Consider the following 20,138-nt stretch of genomic DNA (forward strand, 5'->3'; position numbering starts at 1 on the left):
TAAGTCTGGTGTTTTCTACTCTTTGAACTGGCCACAGATCAGCCTGACCCTTCCAAGATGGAAATGGGTGAGATGCTCCATTAATATACACATAGCAAAGCAACGTGGTGTATAAAGGTCTATCCACAACTAAAATAATCATAACACACTGAATTTACAACCCATTCTCCAGCACTTTGGCTTGTTACAAATAACAGAACTGAATTTATTGTAGGCCTATATGATATTTGGTTGCTTCATCCTTTGCAGATAGTACTATCCATTCATACATCCATCCATTATCTATACCCACTTATTCCTATCCAGGGTCACATGGATCTGCTGGAGCCTATCCCAGCTCTCTTTGGGTGGAAGGCAGGGGTCCACCCTGGACAGGTCACCAGTCCATCACAGGGCCATATAGAGACAAACAACCTCACACACTCACACTCACTCCTATGGACAATTTAGAGTCACCAATCAACCTGACATACATGTTTTTGGACTGTGGGAGGAAACAGGAGTACCTGGAGAAAACTATTTATCCTTAAAAATATTGAAGATTAAGTTATACTGGGTAATTATTGAGAAAAAGTATAATCTGTTGTCCTGATTGCAGTGGAAAATGACTGGTTTGATAGAATTTTATATAGCCTATCATTTTGAAATTAAACAATGAATAAAAAGTACACAATTACAGCCACTACACATTACATACACATACATTGTTAGCAGGCTATACAATTATTTTTTATTATATTTGTGGTTAAATATTCATACTGTATTTTGCTCATTTACATTTTATTCGACTTTATTTAAATAAATAGACTGTACAGTGTATTAGGACGATTGTGCAGTTTCAACAGTTCATATATTCATATTAGTCTTACAGTTGTGTAGAAACAATTGAAAAGCACAAAGAAATAAATTAGAGCTGCATATATAGAAACATGTTTCCAGCTGCAGTAAATGTAAATGTAAATGTGATCACTCCTTCCTCTAAACATATTGTCAGTCCAGTCCTGACACAGTCTTCTATTGACAGCTGAGCAGTCACATGACTCAGGGTTCGTCTCTTCTGCTACTGTCCAGACAGAGGTCTCCTGAAGCTTACTTTCATAACAGAGACATATAGAGCCACCTGCTGGTTATAACGGGTAGTTGCACCTGCTTGAAAACTTTCATGCTGTCTGGGAAGCAGAATAAACTTGGGCAGTGTTTGTCTGGCTAAATTTACAACATAACCATGTTTTAAAATAAAACTCATTGACATTTTTCTCTCCTACAATCTTCTCTTGCTTCGTTTTTCTCCCGGGTGTCAGGTTGCTTTGGGTCTGAGCTCCTATCTGCCTTGAGCTGTAGCCTCAGTCCAACTGAGTTTAGTCCTATATTATTTACTTTAAAAAGATTAGCCAATATAGAGAACACTGGAGGGATTTACTACTGTAATATGACAGGGCTCCGGTGTGTCAAAAGCTATATCGAAATTACAAACCAATATGCTTTAATAATTGAATGTCTGTAAGATATTCAGTACTACAAAGTCCTTTTTTTCGTTCACTGACTGGGTGCTATGTATCTGTCTGAGTGACTAGATATCTGTTCCCATCAGAATATAATTATGATCTACTTATCTATAATTCTGCCTTTGCCTCAGTATCTACCAACACCCGGTCTAATGTGGTAACCGTGCGTAATTACGCACTCACAAAAGCAACGCACGCATACAAAGACACACCCAGAGAAAAAAAGCTTTGCTTAATTGGGTCTTTATTTCTTTGTTTAGGAGACACAAATGTGAACGGACGTTACGTCTCCATCACATGTCCCGGTGTGGACACTGCTGCGTTTAGTGGTACTGCTTTCCCAGAGCGGACACCACTACGGCCAGGAACTTCTGCAAAGCGGCCTGTGTCTCGGGGGTGAAGCCGTTTCCCATTTTGGCGGCGATGACGACGGTCAGGCAGTCAGCCAGCAGCTATTCAAAAAGGAAATAATCATTAGATGCCTTATATATATTTATATTTTTTAGTTCACAGTAGTAAGCTGAGTACATTTGGTATCAGTGGCAGCCCTTTCTGTAATTGTTGTACAGTATATCCCCCCTACAAAGTGATTTTTCAATAAATGACAAAGTGCGAGTTGATGAAACTTTACCCTGAAGTTGTCGGGGTCGACGTGCAGCTTCTCGGAGTGCAGGACACTCAGCTCAGCATAGGTGGCCTTGATGTTGTCCATGTTCTTCACAGCTCGGTCCATGCCGTGCAGCACCCTGATTCCATGGGCTGCGACGTTGGGGTTGGTCTTGATGGCATCAGCGTTGTAGAGGTTTCCGAAGGAGCTGAAATACCTCTGAGTCCAGGGGTAAACGATCAGACACCTGAGAGGGGAGAGACGGATGAGTTGGAAACGAGTCAGCAGGCACCAGAAGAGGATGGAAGCTCTGTGCATTTTTCAGGGGTTATGCATAATTCATTGTATTTAAGGAGGGATTGATTCCGTACCTGATCAGAGCCTTGGGGCCGACGTCTTCATAGTCCAGGTTGGAAAAGATGCCGGTGATGATGCTGCGCTCCTGCTCAGTCCACACAACCATGGTTGCTCTTGATTCGTTTCGTGTTCAGGCTTAAACGAAAGGATGAATAGAGCTTCATCTCGACCCTCGTCTATTTAAATGTGTCATAGGCCCCCCGCCCTGAAGGAGAAAGTAGCTGTGATAGGCTGGAGATGAAGCGTTTCAGATAAAGCGCAGACTTCTCCAGAACTTTCTGGATGTTCTGAATTTGGTTTAGGATAATAGCTGCCTATTACAGATTTCTAGACTGAGGTCAGCTGTTAGCCAGAATAAGTAGATATAGAGTAAATGTGTTCCCGGGTAAAACCGTAGAGACACAAGGTGAACTTCACTTAACCACAGTGTCAGAAAACTTGGAAAAGAGCTTGGGCTTGTAAATGGTTGTTCAAAGCTTTTGCAACGCGTTTAATATTTTCATTAGCTTTGAAATAAAATAAATAACTAAATCTTTCAGTGTTCATTCTAACCATGTAACCAAATCTAAGCTGCAGGACAGGCCCTGGTTTTACTTCTCAGAACATTCATTGAATCTGAAACTATTTAACTTCGTGTCTTAACGTTATAAGGTTTATTAGGTAATAAGGTTATTGAGATGGTACATTTTCAGTAGCACAATTCTTAGACACTTAACTTCGTTGTGATTTATTGTTATAATATATTAGTCTTAATATTTCAGTAAAAACAGCCCGAGGAGAGACACCTAGATTTAAGCAGTAGTATAAAAATCCATAAATGCTGTATTTTACTTCTGAAAGAATTTCCAAAATTACAAAAATTAAAATAAAATAAAATAAACTTTAAAAATCCTGATTTCCTGCATTATTTCTATAATATTTATAGCCTATCAATAACACAGGCTCATTATTAACTTCGAGTTGTTGTTTTTTTTTTTTAAATGATGAAAAATAATGTTAATGCTTACTTGACTTAATTTTAAAAGTCATGAAGTTCACTCAAATATTTGTGCGTTTGCCAACCAGTCTGAGTGTTTCATGGCATGAGTTTTATCTTAAAAAACCACACCGGTGTTATCTGCAGCAGCTCTCCCTCCACCCAGCGCCCTGCGCCCAAATTCAAACCTGTTTTGATTAAGAAAACGCTTGAGCGTCACGATAAAGGCCTACAGGCGTTATTCCCTCCCCTTGATAGGAAATTAATTTATGGCCAGAGCCAAAAAAATCTTCGAATTAAATAATGAAATCACTGATAAATCTTAAGCGGCTTCTGCAGCTGAAACATGATAAGATGTCTGAATATACATTTGATATTGATTTATTTAGTATTTTGACGATTTTTCTAATTTGGCTATTTCATTTTTAACACGTTTTTTTTAATATGACAATAAAATAAGTTCAAACTGTGCTTGATCAGGACTTAAACAAAGACTTCAAACTTATTTTCTCACAGGCATCTGATGGAATGACCCGGGCCATAGTTAAACAAAGCTTGGCAAAAGTAACTCCTCACACACAAATACTGAGTTTTGCTTTGGTCTATCGTTATTTTACACAGGCTTTTATGGCCATATGTGCTAATAAAATGATAAATAAAGTCTTCCGAATCAAAATACCGCTTTATTTTGAAAAGTTTGCCTTTTTGGTTGAGCTTAATTTCATGGCACAACAAAGTTCACACCTCTTCCAAATATCCACTGGTTTGACTGAAATGGGAAATGAAATCTTGCATATCCCCCGCAGTGAAAGTGAAAGGCTGCTCGTCTGATCTGTTGATTTGAGGTTTATTGACATTAACTTAGACTTAGACTAAACTGTACTGATCCACAAGGGAAGCTGCTTAGTCAAACCTCTGTGTCTGCCCCTGACATCACTGTACCCGTTTGACCCCCGAGACTGGAGTCTTAAACTTCAGGAGAAACTCTAAGTTCCCTAATAACAAACCATCCGCCCACAAAACCGGGACTCGTTACACGCAAATTGTCATATTTATTTTTTTATCAACTGACGCCCACGATGTGATACCACATCTCTGGTTGGCACCATGCCACTGAAGGTTCTATCAGACGGGGGAAGAAGGGTCCAACCTGCGTCAGAGGACGCGGTTTGGCATCCATTGCCGTGGGTGTGACCTTTGAGCAAACTGAATTTAAGTAGAAGTCCAAACTAACCTGAGATCACCAGCTGAAGAGAGAGAGAACCAAACCAACATGAGTCTGTCGGAGAAAGACAAGGCTGCCGTCAAGGCGCTGTGGGCCAAAGTCTCCAAGTCCATTGATGCTATAGGGGCTGAAGCTCTTGGCAGGTAAGTGTCACGTTTATCCGTATTTCAAACTACAATCAGAGGTAGATTTATGACATGATTTTACTTCAGGGCGCACGTCACAGCCATCCCTGATGCTGTGCCACTGTTAGCGCACCAAAATGTATGACTGTTATTGTCTTGTTTAGGCGCACTATTAAGGCAATCAGGTCACCTATTGAACATTTTGTCTACTTCTACAGTTTAAATCGACTAGAAACCACCTGAATTCATTGTAACTTACAAATAAAGAGATAAGCACTAGAGTAGTGAAAATCAAAGTGCACTAAATGAGAATACTGTGGAGGGTAAGGTCAGAAACAGTGTATGTAGACTATTACTTTAACATAAAGGCAAACAGTGGCTGCTCCAGGTGAGGCTCGAACTCACAACCTCGGCATCACTCTGCAGGTTACTGTCTTATAAGTACCGCGCGCTGACCGATTGCGCCACTGGAACAGTGATTTTCACAAGTCTCATTAAATATGAAGGATGTAAAGTCATTATCTGTAGTAGTGAGAGAGTTTGATTGACTCAGCTCAACTTCCTCTCCACGTCCACAGGATGCTCACCATCTATCCGCAAACCAAGACCTACTTCTCCCACTGGCCTGACCTGAATCCCGGCTCTGCCGCCGTGAAGGCCCATGGTAAGAAGGTACTAGGCGGAATCGGTCTGGCTGTGTCCAAGATTGACGACCTCACTAACGGCCTGCTGGAGCTCAGCGAGAAACACGCTTTCCAGATGAGAGTGGACCCGGCCAACTTCAAGGTGAGACAGGAGTCACTGACATCCCTACACACAGATTTCTTTCTTGCTTTCAGTGATGACAAATGTCAGGAGCTGCTGTCAGTGCACGTATTTGCTGTGTCAGCTTTAGAGCTGGGATAAAATCCTGTCCTCTGTCCCCAGATCCTGGGTCAGTGCGTGGTCGTCGTGATCGCCTCCATGTTCCCCTCGGACTTTACCCCTGAGGCCCACGTCGCTTTCGATAAATTCCTCACCAACGTGGCCCTGGCTCTCTCGGAGAGATACCGCTAAGATGCCCGCAGCAGGGGGTTGTCTGTCACCTAAGAAAGAATAAACTGCATACCGCCCCAAAGTGATACCACTGTGTCTTTATGTCTTCTAACCACAACTTCTCATTATTTATTTATTCATATATATTTCATACTTTAAAAAAAGCACAGTACAGGTGGGCATAGGCGGAGTTTAAGATTTGGTCTTAAGCAACACAGCGCATCAAAATCAGCGTGGTGCCGGTGCGGAGCTGCCACGTGCTATGTTACATGACAATGAATTTATTAGAAAACACAGATTTTACATGTATTTCCATTTTATTTTATTGCATTTGTTAAAATTGCACATGTACAAGAAAGATTTTTATTGGACCCATTCTAGACTCATTGTGTTGAAGCAGTTCAGCTGCCTGTGAGAAGAGAAAACAGCAGCATCCAGTTTGACAGACGAACCAGGACAGATGCTCTTATGATTTCATAACAACTCGCAGCTTATTATCACCAAGAATAAGCCTGAAACAGAAAATAGACAGGTACAGGTAGATCAGGCTTTGAGTCTGTTGTAGAAAAAAAAAAAAGATTAAATTATTTATTCATTAATTTATTCAATCGCGCCATCCAGTCATATCCTGTTTGTCTTACTTGAGCAAAGCAGCGGCCACCAGGCCTCCTCCTATGGGACCGACCCAGTAGACCCAGTGGTAGGTCCAGTAGTTGGTCATCAAAGCTGGACCGAAAGCTCTGGCGGGGTTCAGACACGTTCCTGACACATCACCCCTGCACCATCACCAACAATAAAATAAATAAATAAATGAATAAATAAATTTCGGCTTGTTCAAAATGTCTTCATTCAACTGTAGCAGCTGAAACCACAAGGTTAAATTGTCATGAAAAAAAAAGTAAAAAGTTGAACTAGAATCTAATTTCTTTAATCTAGCTTATTAAAAAACATTTCCAATGTTAGGCCTAAATCTTAACAAAAGATGAATTAACACTTGAAATCTATTGTATAAAGTCATAATTTATAAAATAATGGTTTTCTCTTTTTTTCATATAAATAAAATGTAAAATAATTTCTCTTTATCTCTGATAAGAGGAACCATAGCCATGACTTACTTCAGTTTTACTTTGAAACAGGCCTAACTCACAGTTATCAGTTCGGTGATAATGTGGCTCTGACATTATCCTGATGCAGTCACTTGCTATGGTTTTTTAAGGGAAGGTGGTGACTTTTAAATCTAATTTGATGTAAATGATTAACACAAGGTGCAGACTCAATCAAACACGCACTGCATTGTGGTCTCACCCTGCCAGGATGTTGATGATGATGGTGCAGCCCACCAGGAAAGGAGCCAGGGGGGTCTTCGTCCTGCCATTGACCGCCACCAGCAGCACCACCATGGTCACCAGGCAGGTCATGGCCACCTCCCCGAAGATGGCTCTGGACAGCTGGCTCTCTGACTTGAGGATATCAAAAGCTGCTCCTGTGGCGTTTTTGTAGCGTTCTGGAGGGGTCATCATCTACAAGAAGAAAATGAAGAATTTATGGTCATTTAAATGTCGTAGTAGTTTAAATGTCCAAATGAAATGTTGCATTTATGTCACTTAGTTATGCCAACCAGCTCTAAAAAAGTGGGTTGAATAAATGAGAAACAATCTTTAAATTAAATGCAACAACATGTTATTAACTAAGTGGAATTAAAGGCTACATCATGTTAGATTTGATTTACTGAACATAACATGAATGATGTATTTGTAAAATGAACAACAAATAAATTTATACACGACTTTTCTCCACTCATATGCACTTACTATTATTTTCCCATTCACATGCACAATCACTCACACACTCATGTAACAATGGATCAACCACAAGGAACAGGAACAGGTCCAGAGTTTTAGCCAAGGACACTTGACTAAAGAAGCCAGGGATCAAACCATTAACCTTTCCATTACTGGACAACCTGGTCAACCTCCTGAGTAACAGCCACTCTTTACTAAAGTCAGCTAAAGTGAGTTGACTTGTATTTACCTCTATTTAAACACATTATGTGTGGTAAAAACAATTATTTCATACTTTCAAACAAATTACAAACTGATGTAATGCCAACAATATCCATGTTTTGTTTCCTAGAATGTGCACTATTTGGTTGATTTTCAGATTACCTTGGCCATTCCAGCTCCTAACACTCCTCCAATTAGCTGGCTGACAAGATATGGCCCCACCATCATCAGCTCCATCCCTCCACAGAGGTAGATTGCAATAGTGAAGGGAGGGTTGAAGTGGGATCCACTGGAAAAAGGAACAAAAGCAGCAAAAAGATTTAAAATGAAAGCTAAACTTTCAAAAAATTACATTACGCAAGAGGTACAAAGTAATTCTGCCAAAGTGTGAAAGCGATAATATTATTATAATATTTTATTCTTTAGATTAAACAAAGTTAACATACCTGATGTTATCCATAACCGCCACCATCACTGCCGCAGCCAGCCCATGCACAAGGGCAGGTTGCAGCCGTCCAGCTGTTGGCACGTTCTCAATGACGGACACACAGCCGATGAAAACGAAGAACATGGTTCCCACCACCTCAGCCAGGCAGGGCTGAAACATTGTCTCATATTTGTTGCGGGGTTTGGGTTCAGGCTGCTTCTTTCCCTTCTCCATCAGTGTTGAGTCTGTGTCTTCCATTTCCAGTTTTTCAAGTCCCATTGCTGCTTCTGCAGGATGATTGCGCACCTACACCTGACAGAGTGTGCAGATAAAGGCTTCAGGGCGTCCTGTTATAATCTTCAGCAGCAGCTGACACACTGAACTGGAATTGCATCACAGGTCATAAAACTGGTGACCGTGAGACCTCAAAGCTCTGCAACATCAGAAAATGCACGCAGATACACAGAACAGGCAAATGAAGGAAACAGCTTCACCAATTTAACAGATCAGATGTAGCATTTACAAAAAAATAAGAGAAAATGCATCTTTATAAAATATATCTAGATTTTCATATTTGACCTACATTCTTCTGTTTCCAAGGTCAAGATTAAATTATTACTGCTGCTGATGGAAAACATGAATATGCTGGCTTATAGCATCAAAGTCTATGATATGGTGTTATCACGGATATATAGCTGTTTTAGAAAACTCTTCATTGTAATTTACTGTCATGGTTTTATCATCAGTGGTTTCAGCTCTGAGTAAAGTCCTGTGGAAAAAAGGAAGGGGGGGTGTTGATGCTGTTATAAACCACACCTGTGAAAAATTGATTCAGCACTTTGAAGTTTAAACCAGCCCCACCTATCTATACACCTGTCTACCTGCATGTTATCACTGCCATCTTTATCATTTACTCTATTACATATTTACTTTTTCGACATACTGTATATTGGTGGTTAACAATAACTTCCACTGAAGACTGACTTCTCTAAAGTTCATTTCACAAAAGGAAGGCAAAAAGATTAAAAAAAAAAAACATTGAACCATTGCACAAAATCTACCTGCACCTCAGCCACTTACAACAATAAAATACTGGGTATGCAGCACTGCCATCAGCATTACCCATCTGATGTTATGTAGAATAACTCATCACATGACTCATTTGTCTGCAGATCCCTCTGCGTTCTCTTATTGGCTGATTACTTTATTTTACTTTATTGGTTTGATTACTTTTACATCAATTTATGCATTTTACCACATACCTTTAACGCAGCTTGCACACTAAGTATGTGATAGGCCGCCATGGGCGTCGGGGCAACACGGTTTCAGTTGTCCCCAGCCTAAAGGGGCTAACTTTTAAATCACATGCTGGAATATATTTGATATTTACTTTGGCAGAGTGGTCAGAAACAATTTTATTTTATCTCCCTAACGAAACAAAACAAAAAAAGCACATTTGTCAAGCTAATTTAACATGAAAATGTAACATGTGGCCTTTGCCTACATCACCAGTAAACTTTTAAAATGACCCATTGCCACAAAAAGAAAAACAACAAGAGAAAATGAGACTAGGGCCTAAACAGCCACATTAGTATTAATTAAAACCAAGATGAGATGTCCATTTTTTCAGTGATGTCTTAAACATCTGGCTAAAACAGTTGCTAATAGCCTAACTAGCACTAGGCTTTGCCATAATGTCCAATTATTAACGTGTCCTCTGGCAGAAGCAGCTGAGTGTGCAGATGGTTTGCTACAAGGAAAGTTTGCTGCTTGTCTTTCAGTGTTAAACACTAAACATTTCCAAGTAAAGTAAAGTACTTGGAAATGTTTTTCTGGTGTGGTAAAAAAAAGGCTAGTTCAGCAGAGTTTCATGAATTCATTCAACACATGAACAGGGTACGACACTGCTCATGGGTGCACAGCTGATGATACATGTTCTTCATGGATACATATTGTATTGTATATCTGTGTTCAGAAAGCTCACCATTGTAATTTACTGTCATGTTTTACCTCAGGAGTCTAGTCTTGCTTTATTGTGTCCTTGTATAATCTTCTGCGCAATAAACCTATCAAAGCAGGGTTTCTGTAGGACACTCACCAAAACAATGAGTGAAAACACCCTGACAATGCTGAGCCTATGTAGGAACTTTAGGGTTGGAGGGTGAGGGCTATAATGTGTCTGTTTCCAAAGGCACATTGTTTTAGAGTCCATCAATGATTACCATTTATATGTAACAGTTATTTCAGTTAGTTATAGTAATAGCTTGACTGGCCTAAAACAGGCTAGTAGGTGGGAGGTAATACAGCTGAAGCTCATTGGGTGAGGCTGAAGGAGCAGTGGTTTTAGCTCTGAGTAAAGTCCTGTGGAAAAAGGGAGAGGGGGTGTTGATGCTGTTATAAACCACACCTGAGAAAAATTGATTCAGCACTTTGAAGTTTAAACCAGACAGACTTATCTATACACCTGTCTACCTGCATGTGAGATAACATAAAATAACACTGCTGCCCTTATAGCATCATTTGTGGTGTATGGATTGAAATGAAGTCATCACCGCCATCTTTATATTTTATTTTATTACATATCACAAAATACTGGTTATGCAGCACTGCATCAGCATTACCCATCTAATGTTATGTAGAATGACAGTCACATGACACATTTGTCTGCAGATTTAGATTGTAGAGTGATTGGAAACTAAATGTTGTAGCTTATTTAAAGAACACCAGCTTCTAAATCTACTCTTGCTTTATTGTGGAATCCATTGCTCCGTCCTTGTATAGTTTCCTGGGTAATAAACCTGTCAAAGCAGGGTTTTTGGTTCAGGATTTGACCCAAACAATGAGTGAAAAACACTGCTAATAGATATCAAGAAGTGTGATCATTTGTATGTAAGTGGAAGCATGAAATTTATTATCAATCATCTCAGGACTTGTCATGTCCAAGTTAGTAGCAGCTGTCAGATTCCTATCACATCATCAAAATCTTTGCTGAATTGTCCAACACACGTCACAGTGTAAGAGCCAATAATTATAGCTGATCCAAGGACAAATACATCTACACACATTTCACTTACAAATTTAAATAAAACACTTGAGTGAACAGTCAGATAATGTATGAACGTCAGTCAGTCATGATGTCCTCTCTTCATTCATTTTTAACACGTTAAACTTTGTCTTCAAAACAATTCGAGTCTTCTGGTCACCAAACAGCAACCTACAAAACAATGACACTTAGTTTAGTCAAGTCATCATTATTTGTGATTCACAATAGCACTCGGTATGATTTCATTGCATGTTAATAACAGACAGATTGCAGAACAGGCCAATCAGGTAGAGACCCAGGAACCTAATGACCAGCCTGGCCGTCAACTGTAAGATTTCACTGAAAAAGACACATGGACTAAACCGAGACACAAAACAACCTTGCAATGACCAAATAACAGCAAAAAGGCTACAGGGTGACCACATAGTGACTACAAAATACCTATGAATCGGTGGAGTACCTGATCAAGATGACAGTAAGCAGTGCACCACAGGTGGGACCAACCCAGTAGACCCAGTGATAGTTCCACTGGTTGGCAGCCATTGCAGGACCGAAGGCTCTGGCAGGGTTCATACAGGCACCAGACACCATCCCTCTGGAACAACAAGCAAAACACATCTCTGAAACAGCTGGTGAATAGAGTGATGTAATTCAACAATGTGACATGGAAACACACAGCCTGGCATGTGTTCATTTAAAGGAGCAATCCACCAATTTGGCACCTAAAGCTCACTTTTCCACTCATAAGGAATATTACTCAGCCTGTGAGAAAACCTGTACAGTGTTTTCTGTGGCTCCGGGGTTTTTTTAATAGAAGACTCTGAGGGAGGCTATAATACAATTATGTCCTGCTGATGTGTGAAGGTTATATCAGAATTGGCCCTGGACAGTCAATCAGTTCTGCTGAGGTAATGAATAAAACAAATAATAAACCTTAGTATCTATCTGATAACTGGCAATAAATATAGGTGTGGTCAGGCATTTTAAACTTAGCATATTTAAGTTAGATTAATTAAACAGAATTAGACTTTCTTTTTGTATATCTGTAAAGTCCTGGAAACTGTTGTTGTCTGGAGGGCCGATAGACATAAATGGGATAGTGCTGATGTTGGGAATGACTGTTTGGATAATAATTTCTAGCTTCGCCTCCAGTTTTTGCTTACCCAGCAAATATGTTTGCAGTAACAGTGAGGCCGATGCAGAAAGGAGCCCATGGTGAGCGGGTTTGGCTGTTCACGGCCCCCATGCACACCACCATGGTGAGGATTAGGGTCATCATTGCCTATGCCAGAGTAGCTTTACCCAGACTGCTGATGGGAGGGTGAAGGGATCCACCAAGAGAAGCAGCATACCAGTCAAGAGGGTACATCGCCTGAAGGTAAAGCGAACTGATTATACAGTAAATCATCAAGTGGATGATCAACTTAATGGAAGTGAATAGGTTTTAGTGAATTTACATTTTATTTCCAACAAAGCAAAATAACCTTCCTGAGAGTGTGCATAAACTGTGTTTGTTTTCCTGATTGGAATGCACCTAAGTGTGCCAAATTTAAAAAGTCCCCATATAGTGGATAACAGCAGATGACAACAGACAACCACAGCCATAGAGTATGGTTGGCCAACATTAACAGGGGTCAGATAAGGATACCAGTGAACAAAATAAACTAGTGGTGGCACTAATGAGCCAAACCAGTTTGAATTCATGACCTGTAAGCAAATATCTGACCCAAGAAAAATAGAGTGGACTGATTGCCCAAGTCAGAGGTTCCAGTGTCTGACATTTTTAATCAATGTCTTAACATTTTAGATATGAAGTTACATATGTATTTTTAACATTTCATTTTTCTGTCTTTATCCTGGCAGAATTCCACAGGAATTTTCTTACCTTGGAAAGACCAGCACCAATCATTCCTCCAAGCATCTGAGCCAGGACGTAAGGCACCAGCAGGACCAGCTCCATCCCTCCACACAGGTAGACACTCAGAGACACCACAGGGTTGAAGTGCCCCCCACTGCAATAAATATGATTTTTACTGTGCATCTGTAAGTTCATATGAACAACACGTATTGCATTTGTATTAAGAAATTATTGTTGATAAAGCCTACTTTGTTGTGGTTGCCAACTTAAAAAGCTTGTTCATGTTAAAGCAAATTCACTGATACTTTAAATATTTTCATCAAACGTACGAAGTCTTGTGCTTACACATGATTTTGGGAGGAGATAAAGTACAATCAACAAGATATAATGGAAGTGTTATACGATAAAAATAAGAAATTTCCTCCAACACATACAGCACACAACAGACTGTCACCTCAGGTCTTTACCTGATTTGCCCAAATATCGTGATGAGCACTCCCAGGGCCAGTCCATGCGCCACAGCAGGCTGGATGAGTCCAGTGTTCGTCACATTTCCAATGACAGATGCACACCCCACAAAAACAAACAGGGTGGTGCCAAACAGCTCAGCCAGGCAGGGCTGTACATAATGCTCATATACGAGTCTCTTCGTCTGTGTGCTCCTCGCGTCTTCGTCCGGTGCTGGCTCCTCGATCTCAGTTACTGTGAACACCTCTGTCTTGGCTTCTGCCCCTGACATGCTGATTTGGAAAAGCTCTCTCTGGTGGTCAGATGAATATGAGCCATTCTTGGGATGTTGCACAAAGAGTAAATGTGCATCCACATTTACTTTATCTGATGCTCCACCTTCCTCATAGTGTGTATATACCCCAAAGACTGTTGGCACTCAAGGTCATAAAAATTATTACACCAGTTATTGGGTGTCAGAGAACAAATCATACAGATATAAGATAAGGATTATGGGAGTCCTATCACTGCTGCTGTAACACTTACTTTGCTTGGCTGATACTACCTGGGTGCCCAGAGCTCAGTGGTAATGAAGATCTACTGTACATAAGATTTTTAAATTCCATTTAGGAATTTCATAAATTTGTTCAAATCTCTGCTCATGATCTTATGGCTGATCTGTGTAAGTCCCATATTCACTCAGCCTTTAAACTAGCTTTTGTCCATCCAGAGGGAAACATCTGCATTATGTTAAACAGGCACAGACACCAACTGTAATTATCTGACAATTAAATGCCATTTTTATGAACTTCAGGAGTAAATTAAGCAACAGGACAAAACAATTTTACCTAAAATGTAATTTTTATTCAACAGCACTTGAATGGCATTAATCAAAAATAATAATAAACCAGTTTGAAAACTAGGAGCATGGACAGATAACATTAACAGGCAATTGTAAATGAACGCCTAGCTGCATGTAATGCATTTCTTGCAGGTTGACAATAGCTTTTGCATGCATGGTTTTTCCAGAAAATGCATGTGAGGATCATGTAATGTTGAATACGTAAAACTGAAAGGGGACATAAAAAACCAGACAAGGACATATAATGTGTGGAATTCTTCAGGCTTCACACATTCTTTAATCTCCAACACAGGCGAGCAGATTTTCAAATGACTTTTGGTTCAGTGATTGTTAATCACAGAAGAAAATATGCCTGCAAGCAAATTAAAAAAAACAAAAAACAAAAAAAAAACGATAAGCCAGTTTACTGGTGGTAATTCAGTGTAGTGACAAACGTTTTCACAGTTCTCTGTCTAATAACCTTTTATCTTTACCACCTAGCTGGTTACATGGATTCCCACGTTCCACTGATGCAGGGAGTTTTCACACTGGAACAGCTCCCAGACGATGGGTTGACGGATAATATGGTTTTCCTCTTTCCCAGTGTGTCTTTTTTTACGCATCTTCTCCACTTGTTGATTTTGCTGTACGTTTATGTCTGTACAGCTAAAATGCCAACTGAGCCAGACCTGAGGAAACAACATGACCACCAGACATTCAAACTGGGCTGTTGGGTGGAAACAGGTAAAAATGTAACATATGAGAGAAGCACTATATCATAAACTGGCAGGTAGCGTGGCCCCATAGTGACCAGGCACGGCCCAGATGTAATTTGCTGCTACAGCTTATACATCAAGTCATTTGTGTAACAGAGCCTTTAATGTAACAAGAATATATTTGTGCATTACCCAGATTAAGTTTGTCCTTGGTGGCCCAGCAGATGCTGTAGTGCTGAAGAAGCTGCTGCAACAGCTCCTTCTCATCCAGGAACTCCAGTCGTTCAATTCTGCAAGGAATAACAGAAAACATGAAACGTGTAAAGAGTGAAGGTGAGTTTAGTAATTTAGTATAGAACATCCATAAAGTTAGGGGATGTTAATAAATTAGGCTTATCTGCATCATCAGATAATCCTGATAAAATATCAAGGCAAGGCTTGACATTATGCAACTGTTTCCACATGCTGAGTAGTCCTTCTTGTGACCAGTAAGCTGAACTTTGTACGTTTAAAAAATAAAGAAGGGTAGTGCTTGTTTAGGCTTTGTGTGCTCTGTCAATGGATGGAAATAAAGCAGCATCCCTTAAAGCACTTTGAATTGCGTAGTGTATGAAAGGTGCTATACAAATAAATTTGCCTTTGCCTTTGCGCAAGAGGAGCACACAGTGAGGATGTGACAGTGGAGAATATATGCAGTTTTTGTACAGCTAGGTTTGGGCCTTGTTAGGTGCTGAGCAGTGTAACGCCTGCATTACCTTGCCACATCATCCTGAGGGAGCACACTGTAGATCGTCATCATGTCCAGAGCATCAGCATGTGCCCAGCCAGTTTTCAGAAACCGCTCTTTCTGTGAACACCACACATTAGTGGCATGATATGCAGATACTCTCATGAATGTGAGGAACTCACCTTATAAAGCTAGCCCACAGTCCATAATCTCTTCTAATATATTAAACCCCAAGATTGTAAGGCTGTAATTCTTTTGTTAGCTGTGAAACAATGAGTTAAAGTATACAACAAAACTGAGTAACTTTCCAATGGTTATGTGTTGAAATAATTAGCCAGATTCTTATTACCATCTATAAATGTCATCTCCCCTACATATTTTGGACTTATGCAGCCCCATATGAGCACACTCCCACCTCCATGTTTCACAGGGTTGGGGTCCTGGTCAGGTTCATATTAAACATGCTGGATCCAGTACAATTCAGACACTTTTATTTTGGTTTCATGCTGACAGTCGTCAGGTCTTACGCTTTTTGCAAAAGTTTAATGTTGTGGTTTTGAGCCATTTTGAGGGAAGCTCTTTTCTTCTTATAAGCCTTTCTGTCTTGCACCAAGGTTGTACTATGGGGCCCATATTTTCCATCTAACCTGTTTTCCATTCACCTTAAAAAACATTTATTACTGTGAGATATTTTAAGAGTCAATTTATATTGCTTATGAGGTTGCGCATGGGTGCACTCAGGGTTGTTGTAGAGTGTATGCACAAGAGGCTACCTGAGAGTCCAGAGACTGGCAGGCCTCCACTCCTGCCAGGGTGCACTGTCGTCGCTGCAGGTTCTCGATCATCACCTGGCCGAATCGGTCACTCATGTTCACCTGGAGACACACAGTGTTGACTTGATGGAATTATGTGTTTTCTCCAAAAAGCCAAATTATTACTCAGCACGAAGATGTTTTTATATAAATATAAATTTGGTATTGTTTACCTGTTCGTAGTTGACAAACATGGCGGTGTGAAAGGTGTCTGCTGCCCAGTGAACCAGGTTGGAGGACTGGGAGGGCGTCATGTAGACCAACACACACTCTGACAGGAGCAGTGTAGGTAACCTGGAGATAAAAACAGCTCACATAAGCACAATATACTGGAACCAGAAAACCCTCAGAGACACTGTTTCGCTTCCAAAGAAAACAGTCACCAGTCTGTTTAGTCACCAGAGCCCTTTAATTTTTAACAAAACATCATTAAAGCTTTTGTGATATCTTCAATGAGTAACAGACATAACCTTCTTGGTGATGGAAACAAGCCACAACTTTTACACTAAGGACTTGTTTTTTACACCACGACAACCAATAAGAACTGTGAAGTGTTAACTTTCAGAGTAACTAGTAATAATAATCTCAAATTATTTCTGCATAGATTATCTAAAATGATTTTTTTGTGCTCCTTAAAGCAGCACATTCGGCAAAAACAGAACTGCTTTCAACATACTAAGCATGCAGGAGGTTGACAGTCGGTCAGGTATCTTGTGGTGTCAGGCGTCAGACATAAAACATGATATCCGCTATTGCTATACAGACACTGTGTACTGCAGAGTCGCTGTGTTATCTAGAGTGTCCTACAGTGATAAACTTCAGTTCTTAAAAAAAGAAAAAAAGGCAGCTAATAGGGAGCAATATGACGGACATTCTACATTCTTCTGAAAATAACTCTTCCTTAGCAAGACTGATATTGAATATAATGCTGAAATCAGCTATTTATATCACATACTCTGGGTTAAGTTGGAATTTCTTCAGTTTTTCATCCAAATTAGAGATGTCTCTGAGGTCTGCTCCAATGATACAGTAATGGTCTGAGTCAAGGCTGTGGGCATCTAAAACAAACACACATTTAAAAAGAGATTAGATGAAGAATATTTCATGTTTAAACCCATTTGAAATGACATGTAATAATGAGTAATAGCTGTATTCATTCAGTACCTAGTAATAAAGAGTCTGTAGAGTGGGTTTCGATGATTGGTTTAGACAGGGGTGGTTTTGTCCTGGTCAAAGAAAATAACACCATTACATTTCATAACCATAACTGGATATTAACAATGAACCTAAAGTACAGGTTTTTTAAGGCTTTTTAAAATATATGTTTTTTTGTTTTCTGTCTCAAAAGCACCAAAGACCATCATGTTTTTGAATCAATAATAATAATAGTTACACCTCGCTAAAACTAATGTCATATAATATCAATTAAATTATCCTTCATGTAGGTTATATTTTTTTAATGGAAGCTTTTTTAGAGAAATGATTTATCTGTACTGTGCAACATTGTAGGTAGTTACTAATATTTTGTGCACCACTTTAAATCAGTGGTGGTAGGACAGATATTACACACATCTCAGTTTGATGTGACACAGTTCACGGCCTCCAGTAACAGTGAACATATGAGCCCTGTCTCCCTCTACAGATCTTAACCTGACACTGCAATAGCAACGCCAGAGCAGCAGAGAAAAACATGGTACACTTGTACTACTTAATGTCCATCCTTACAATAACAGTCACACTAACAGAAAATTAAGACAATTAATCCTTCATCCTCATCATAACCTGAGCTCATCATCTAGACATGAAAACTGTGGCTGCTTTTTTTTTGTGTGTGTGTGCCACACACTTCATGGGATAAAAATAAACTTATATGATTATGGATAAATATAAATACAACAATAACATGGTTGTCTTACTTAATATTGTGTATTTTTCTGGCCACAACTGTTGGAAAGTCAACTTCAAAAAACTTCCTGGGCAGTAGATTCTCATCCTATAAAACACACACACAGTAAAGATTTTTGCATATATAGTATAGAAGACAAGTCAAATCACACAGGATCAACTATGATATTTAAAATTACATTTATATCTGAGCGATGCTCAGCTGGGGATAAAAACCTGACTGCAGTGTTGTATACCTTTAGTCTCCAGAATGTGGTGTCCAGTCCAGCACCAAGGTTGATCACTTGACAGTCACGCTCTGTTTTCCTTATAAATGCATCCAGGAGATGGTTCACCCCCTGGACACGAGCATAGTAACCTGTCGAATGAGAAAATGCTCATGATGCCCCTGTGGCCTGTAACAGATATGAGCCCCCTCATTCAGCTGCTGATGGAAACATAAATGCCAACATGCTTAAAACAGGAGACTGCGTCACTTGCCTCTGTTGATCTCAGGGGCCTTCCGCTCTCCCACAGATCTCGCAAAATGCTGGATATACGGATCCTTCCAGTAGCCTTTACTGGTAGCAAACCTAGAAAATGAGGTTTCATTAATCAGTATCTTTGATATAAACATTAAATCAAACGACGCTGTGAAACAAAGACCCAGCTCTACATATATGTGCAGATTTCTGCGCTATTTCTGGTCCTGATGGTAGGATCCACACACGTCGCCCCATAATAAAACATGGGCAGCTGCTCGTGACCTGCTTTAAACCCTGTTACCTTTTGCATGTGGTTGCATCGTCACACGTCGCCCTCACTGCTTCATCGGAAGTATCTGTGTCTGTGAAGGCCCTCCGAGTTGCCATCAGTGATCCCGATCCCGTGTTTAGGGGGTCAACATGAAAACTGTTGGCGCTGCAAAATCTCGCCCACCTGCTTTCACTCTGGCTAGCTGCAGCAAGCTAACTGGCTAGCTCGATTTGACAGATGGGACTTATTTAACGAAACGGGCAGAAATAACAATAACCTGTGAGCATCGTCAAGTTGCTCAGGTCTATGTGTATAACAAACAAACAACGACTTGGTCCAAATCGAGCATGATATAGCGAAGAAGTAATATTTTTACTGGCAAATGACTGTCTTCTTAAAAATATACGGCTAAATCCACCCGGAAGTAAACATTAACTATCCGGTCAGTATTTTTCAATTTAAAAGCATCACTTTTATTACACATGAATTCAAACAGCTACACAGCCTCTGTTGTGTTTCACGTCGTAAATTTGTCTATTTTTTTTCTGATTCTGGTTATTGTTTATTTGAGCAGGTCAGCATGAACAATATACGGCTCTGTGTAAATCAACATCTCAGTGCCCAAAAGGAGTAGGAAGAAGTGAAAACTTACAAACACCATTCTTCATCTACAACTCTTGACCATTACATTTGATCATATAAAGCATAGTTTCCTTACATTCTCAAAAGACTAATTCGCCTCATACACTTTGGAAAACGGTCTGTTTAGCCTTACCCTTGTTTGTTTTTAACCT

General features: G+C 39.9%; 5 protein-coding genes, 1 long non-coding RNA gene and 1 other non-coding gene across 7 annotated transcripts; 2 read left to right on the forward strand and 5 right to left on the reverse strand.

The window, feature by feature from the left end:
* Positions 1 to 1,749: 1,749 nt before the first annotated feature.
* LOC113135324 (hemoglobin subunit beta-1-like) lies at positions 1,750 to 2,896 on the reverse strand. The gene is made up of 3 exons (XM_026315258.1): positions 2,484 to 2,896; positions 2,137 to 2,359; positions 1,750 to 1,957 (listed from the first exon to the last, which is right to left on the reverse strand). Exons 1-3 carry the CDS (start codon positions 2,573 to 2,575, stop codon positions 1,829 to 1,831), a joined length of 444 nt encoding a protein of 147 aa, XP_026171043.1. The 5' UTR covers positions 2,576 to 2,896; the 3' UTR covers positions 1,750 to 1,828.
* Positions 2,897 to 4,339: 1,443 nt separating this feature from the next.
* hbae5 (hemoglobin, alpha embryonic 5) lies at positions 4,340 to 5,916 on the forward strand. Its single transcript, XM_026315279.1, has 3 exons — positions 4,340 to 4,813; positions 5,374 to 5,581; positions 5,723 to 5,916. Exons 1-3 carry the CDS (start codon positions 4,719 to 4,721, stop codon positions 5,849 to 5,851), a joined length of 432 nt encoding a protein of 143 aa, XP_026171064.1. The 5' UTR covers positions 4,340 to 4,718; the 3' UTR covers positions 5,852 to 5,916.
* trnai-uau (transfer RNA isoleucine (anticodon UAU)) lies at positions 5,176 to 5,269 on the reverse strand. Its single transcript has 2 exons — positions 5,232 to 5,269; positions 5,176 to 5,211 (listed from the first exon to the last, which is right to left on the reverse strand). It is a non-coding gene; the product is annotated as a tRNA-Ile (tRNA).
* A 212-nt stretch (positions 5,917 to 6,128) lies between the features above and the next one.
* Positions 6,129 to 8,622, reverse strand: aqp8a.2 (aquaporin 8a, tandem duplicate 2). Its single transcript, XM_026315574.2, has 5 exons — positions 8,280 to 8,622; positions 7,996 to 8,122; positions 7,136 to 7,350; positions 6,472 to 6,606; positions 6,129 to 6,342 (listed from the first exon to the last, which is right to left on the reverse strand). The coding sequence occupies exons 1-5, from the start codon at positions 8,537 to 8,539 to the stop codon at positions 6,297 to 6,299; spliced, it is 783 nt and encodes a 260-aa protein (XP_026171359.1). The 5' UTR covers positions 8,540 to 8,622; the 3' UTR covers positions 6,129 to 6,296.
* A 2,464-nt stretch (positions 8,623 to 11,086) lies between these two features.
* On the reverse strand, positions 11,087 to 13,973 carry LOC113136008 (aquaporin-8-like). The gene is given in 5 exon segments (XM_026316439.2): positions 11,087 to 11,474; positions 11,764 to 11,898; positions 12,467 to 12,675; positions 13,189 to 13,315; positions 13,629 to 13,973. Coding segments are annotated over 5 exon segments (828 nt in total). The 5' UTR covers positions 13,901 to 13,973; the 3' UTR covers positions 11,087 to 11,389.
* Positions 12,495 to 14,834, forward strand: LOC117152783 (uncharacterized). The gene is made up of 2 exons (XR_004463341.1): positions 12,495 to 12,681; positions 13,167 to 14,834. It is a non-coding gene; the product is annotated as an uncharacterized LOC117152783 (long non-coding RNA).
* A 54-nt stretch (positions 14,835 to 14,888) lies between these two features.
* lcmt1 (leucine carboxyl methyltransferase 1) lies at positions 14,889 to 19,757 on the reverse strand. The gene is made up of 11 exons (XM_026316437.2): positions 19,375 to 19,757; positions 19,090 to 19,181; positions 18,846 to 18,967; positions 18,621 to 18,697; positions 17,869 to 17,930; positions 17,660 to 17,762; positions 16,878 to 16,998; positions 16,666 to 16,767; positions 15,921 to 16,012; positions 15,358 to 15,455; positions 14,889 to 15,138 (listed from the first exon to the last, which is right to left on the reverse strand). Exons 1-11 carry the CDS (start codon positions 19,458 to 19,460, stop codon positions 15,116 to 15,118), a joined length of 978 nt encoding a protein of 325 aa, XP_026172222.1. The 5' UTR covers positions 19,461 to 19,757; the 3' UTR covers positions 14,889 to 15,115.
* Between the last annotated feature and the right edge of the window lie 381 nt (positions 19,758 to 20,138).

Source organism: Mastacembelus armatus, chromosome 19 (genome assembly GCF_900324485.2).
Source record: "Mastacembelus armatus chromosome 19, fMasArm1.2, whole genome shotgun sequence".
Classification (NCBI taxonomy): Eukaryota; Metazoa; Chordata; class Actinopteri; order Synbranchiformes; family Mastacembelidae; genus Mastacembelus; species Mastacembelus armatus.